General features: G+C 39.9%; 1 protein-coding gene across 1 annotated transcript; it reads left to right on the top strand.

Moving 5' to 3' along the window:
• The first annotated feature begins 2,543 nt into the window (after positions 1–2,543).
• Positions 2,544–5,051, top strand: LOC122051573 (G-type lectin S-receptor-like serine/threonine-protein kinase At2g19130). The gene has a single exon (XM_042612769.1). The coding sequence runs from the start codon at positions 2,559–2,561 to the stop codon at positions 4,983–4,985; it is 2,427 nt and encodes an 808-aa protein (XP_042468703.1). The 5' UTR covers positions 2,544–2,558; the 3' UTR covers positions 4,986–5,051.
• Positions 5,052–5,587: the final 536 nt, after the last annotated feature.

Consider the following 5,587-nt stretch of genomic DNA (forward strand, 5'->3'; position numbering starts at 1 on the left):
CTCCAGAACAAAGATAGACCAATATCGGCCGATACATGCTTGCCGAACGTAGGCAGGCCAATATCGGTCGATACATGCTTGCCATATGAAGGTAGGCTAATAACGGCCGAGACATACTTTCGGAACAAAGGTAGGCCAATATCGGTCGATACATGCTTGCCGAACGAAGGTAGGCCAATATCGGTCGATACATGCCTGCCGTATGAAGGTAAGCCAATAACAACCGATACATACTCCAGAGCAAAGATAGACCAATATCGGTCAAGAGGGTTCTTTCAAGCAAAGAACCCACATAGTTCCTTCAATGAATACCTTAGAAACATGTTGAATAAAATATTATTTTTTAACACAACAAAGATACAAATAGAAGTCACATGAAGAAGAATCATACATGAATATATCGAATAGAATAATTCATGAAAGAGAATATATATTTTGGCGGGAAATATGCTTTCAGCTTGTCTTGCAGGCGCTAAACGACAAAGAAGGTACATCTGGGGTACAAAAAAGATTCCTTAAAAATTATCTTCCGCAAGGGCACAGCTGACGTCATCTCATAACGAACTCTAACAAACCGGGGTCCACTTCATGGCTACGGAGGTTACATGAAGTGGTATAAAAGGGGGAATCCTCTCCGTTGGCTAGGTAAGTTCACATCATTGTGTACTTTCACAACCCTAATTTTCCGGCTACTGTTCATCTTCTTTATTCTTCCTTCCTTGGCATCAAGAGAGATCACTAACTTGAACGTCGGAGGGCCTAGCCAGGGATTCTCACCCCGGTCTTAGGTCACTGACGATAGCGTTGGTTGGTCTCTTGTGCGCAGGGAGCCTCGGGAGCTTAGGAGTTCGACTTTCTCCTATCTGGACGGGGATTTCTTCCTACTTATCAGATTTCCTTCGATGACTCTGGTTTTCTTCCGATCCGCTTTGGGTTTCTCGGGTCGAGGTTCTATCGGCATTATTCTTCATCAGTACGGTGAGTTTCCTTTTTCCGGATCTCCTTCACGGTTAGCTTCTCAGACAGGATCAGTATGATATTATTTATTTTAATCTAAATTTTTATAAATTATTTTTAGACTCTATCTAAGAAGTTTCATACCAATACCAACAGATATATCTGTTTTAAAATTCATCACAAATTTTCGTGTGACAAAATTAATGACTGTTTATGTTGCTCATAGCTCGTCCTAAATTGCTACAATTAAAACCTAAATTTGCCATAAAATTTGCAAGAAAAAAAATAGTACATCATAAAACTCATCTTTGATCCAAGATAAAAACAGTTTTCGTCCTTGATTACCGAAGAATAATTCGTCAATTAGATATGAAAATTTGTAAACCCATAATTTTTTTTATGTATTTTTAAAGTGGAAATTTAATAATATTTCCAATAATGATTTCGCTACAACTTATCAATTTAAATCATATTTAATTGATTTAAAATATCTTCTAATTGATTGAAGTCCTAATCAGTTGAGCACGCGTCAACGGACTTTTTGTTTCCAGTGCTCAGTACGCGATGACACCTGACATTATTTTTAGTGGTCAAATTGAGGACGCAATGACTGACATTTTTTTAATCGACTAATGTATTAATTATGAATTCGAGCATAATGGATTCATTCAATTTTTTAATATATATATTAGATATATAAATCTTGCATTAATCCTTTGATTAATCTGAATAGACGATTTGATCTCATATTGTTCCATCAAGTAAATTAAAAAACAGCATAATGGCTTGACATTTCAGTTTCATTAATAGTTAAATCCTCCTATATCTAATCTGCATAAAAATTCAACTCTAATTATTTGAGCAACGTGTGGTATCTTTTTCCACCACACCAAGTAGGCCCGGTAATGAAGTCGTTGAAGCAGGTTGAAGAAGGATAAGGAAATCTTTGGGCAGTTTGATAAATTTAAGTATTTGGAAAATTTTAAATTATTTTTATTTTTCAATGATTTTTCTTACCGATGACTGAAGAATTAGACTGACGATGCGACGTCATTCTCGTCTCAAATTTCAATGCATTGTTTGATTTCCTTTCCACGGGACTGAGACATTATCCAATTTGGTTACGAAAACTTGGGACCGGCGTTGAAGAAGTCAATTACTTCTATTTTTCCAATGTTTTGTTTGATATCCTTTCCTCGCTAATGTAAGATTTACAAGAGACTCGTAAAATTTTAAAAAAAAAAAACTGAATAAAAAGTCTTCAACTGTTGTAGATACGAGATTTAAGGATCTTAATTTAAGAGTAATCTTATTCTTTTATCTCAAAATTAATATATATAACTCATGCTTTCAAAGAAAAAAATTATTTAGAGCTCTGATCATTTAAAATATTTTAATAAATTTTTATATCATTAATGTGATATATTAAGATCATAAAAAAAAAAAAACTTATTTAGAATTCTAACAAGATCCTAAATCATTAATCCAATTTGGTTAAGAAACAGCGTTGAAGAAGTCAGTCGCTTCAAAATTCCAGCGACGCCATTAAATATTCCATATTCATCTTCAACCTCTTGCGCGCCGCTCATCAGCCATTAACAATGGCAATGGCTTATTCATGTTCAAGTGCAACTTCATTCTTGTTCTTGTCCATCATTCTTTTCCTCTCTCTTGTCTCCTTCACCTTCGCAACAACGTCAACTGACACAATCTCTGCACAACATTCTCTGACCGGAAATCAGACAATCACCTCCGGAGGCGGCACGTTCGTGCTTGGTTTCTTCACGCCTCAAGGCAGCGGTGGCAACTACTACTACGTCGGCATCTGGTACGGTAAGATCTCTGTGCTCACCCCCGCGTGGGTAGCCAACAGAGTCACTCCGGTCACGGACCCAACCACGTCGGAGCTTAAGATCTCTGACGATGGCAACCTCGTCCTCCTCCACCAGTTCAAATCCATCATATGGTCCACCAACGTCACCACAATCTCATCCTCCAACTCCACAGTTGCGGTCATCCTTGACAATGGTAATCTCCAGCTCAGGGATGGATCCAACTCCTCGCTCGTCTTCTGGCAGAGCTTTGATCACCCCACTGAAACTTATCTTCCTGGTGCCAAGTTTGGGTTCAATAAGATCACCAAAAGATCCCAACAACTCACTTCCTGGAAGAATAAAGTTGACCCTTCTCCTGGGATCTTCACCTTTGAGATGGGTCCGAATGGACTCTTACAATACTTGATTTTATGGAATATGTCTCGGATATATTGGGCTAGCGGACTGTGGGATGGCTACGAATTTAGTTCAGTGCCTGTGGGATATATGTACCACATGCAACTTGTCAATGATACAGATGAGATGTATATCACATACATGTTAGATATTGCCAATCATTCCATGTATAGAGAGGTACTGGATTATGATACCGGCCAGATCCAAGGACTGGTGTGGATGGAGAATTCGAAGTCATGGATGCTCATCTGGGCTCAACCAACAAGCAAGTGCTCAGTTTATGGGGTATGTGGACCTTTTGGCAGCTGCACTGACTTCACCTCACCCTTCTGTTATTGTGTTAAAGGTTTCAGGATCAAGTCTCAGACAGATTGGGATTTGGGTGATAGAAGTCAGGGCTGTGAGAGGAAGACTGGTTTACAATGCAGTGGTCTAAACAACTCTGTCGATTCAGAGAAAGATGGCTTCTTTGAGATGACAAATGTTAGGCTGCCTGATAGCCCCAACACTTTGTCCACAGCCGGAAGCAGGGAAGGCTGCGAGTTGTCTTGCTTGAGAAATTGCTCCTGCAATGCTTATTCCTACAATGATAGTGGCTGCTTTGTTTGGCATAGAGGGTTGCTGAATCTGCAAGAACAATATAATCAATCTGATGCAGGTACTCTTTACCTGCGCTTGGCTGCCTCAGAGTTGCAATCTTCTGAGAGCAACAAGAGAATGGCAACACACATATCCGTCGGAGTCATCGTGCCGGCTGTTGTAGTTTGTTTGTTCATCATTGGGGGTTTGGTATGGAAGAGAGAGAGGAAGAGAGCTATTCAAAACTCAAAAGTTGTGCAGAATTCTTTGGTTTCCTTCATGTATGATGAGCTGAGGATTGCCACCAAAAACTTCTCCGAAAAGCTTGGAGCAGGGGGCTTTGGGTCCGTGTTTAAAGGGTCGTTGCCTGGCTCAATTGATATTGCTGTGAAGAAGCTCGAGGGTCTTTACCAAGGCGAGAAGCAGTTCCGAGCCGAGGTGAGCACACTAGGAGCCATTCAACATGTAAACCTCATTAGGCTAATCGGCTTTTGCTCTCAAGGGACCAAGAAGTTGTTGGCCTATGAGTTCATGCCAAGCGGTTCGTTAGCTGATCACCTTTTTCGTAGCAACTTGAATGTTTTGGACTGGAAAACAAGATATCAAATCGCTATTGGAACTGCAAGAGGGTTAGCCTATCTCCATGAGCAATGCAGGGACAACATCATACATTGTGACATTAAGCCAGAGAACATACTGTTGGATGATGCACTTGTGCCAAAAGTAGCTGATTTTGGTCTAGCAAAGCTGGTCGGAAGGAACTTTAGCAAAGTTCTCACGACCATTCGAGGAAGTAGAGGGTACATTGCGCCCGAATGGATTTCAGGTATGCCCATCACTACAAAAGTAGATGTTTACAGCTACGGAATGATGTTGTTCGAGATCATATCAGGAAAAAGAAACTTAATGTATACGGGAGAAAGTAGTTTCGAGTTCTTCCCCTTAGTCGCAACAAACAAACTCGTAATTGGAGATGTCAAAAGCTTGCTAGACCAGAGGCTAGAGGGTAAAGCCAACTCAGAAGAGTTTGAAATAGCTTGTAAACTTGCCTGCTGGTGCATTCAAGATAACGAAAGCTCGAGGCCAACGATGAGTCAAATTGTTCAAGCTCTAGAGGGCAATTTAGATGTCGGCATTCCTCCTGTTCCAAGGTCACTCCAAGTCCTAAATGAGTCATGGGCCGAGAGTATCAATTCCTCTAGTTCACATCAGAACTAAGGATCACTCTGCCACTTCAACTAATTCTCATATAAGGAGGGTAGCAACTATTAAATTCTGTTAAGTTCCAATTAAACTCTTTCTAGAATGAGTTGTAGTGAGTTCATAATATTTTATTTTTACATAATTTATTGTATTTAGACTTTCAATCTGCATACGAAGGTTGTATGACAATGCATTATTTTATTTTATTTTTTATTTCAGATTCTAAATTCATATTCCGATGTTCAGATATGGTTCTCTTCCCATTCTAGACATTCTAGACATGAATATAATGCAACTTTCAAGATAGCAATCGACTAAGAACATAGTTGACACGGCGATTGAAGTGGGGTCCTCGAGTCAGGTAAGAGCCCAAGAAGTCCGTTGATATGGTGATCAAAGTCAAGGAATGATCAACCTTTGAAACCACCGCAGTCAATTGTCATGGCCGAGAGGTTATCTGACCAGATCATTGAGCCGATTGGATGCTAAGTCCCTCAATATTGATGAATAGCTCAATACTAAGTCAGCACTTCCAGAGCTAAGACTCTTTTGCCACTTGAAGATAGCACGACTAACTAGCTTGGTCGAGTAGTCCAGTCGATCAGAACTATAGTCCG

This window comes from Zingiber officinale, chromosome 3A (genome assembly GCF_018446385.1).
Source record: "Zingiber officinale cultivar Zhangliang chromosome 3A, Zo_v1.1, whole genome shotgun sequence".
NCBI classification, from domain to species: domain Eukaryota; kingdom Viridiplantae; phylum Streptophyta; class Magnoliopsida; order Zingiberales; family Zingiberaceae; genus Zingiber; species Zingiber officinale.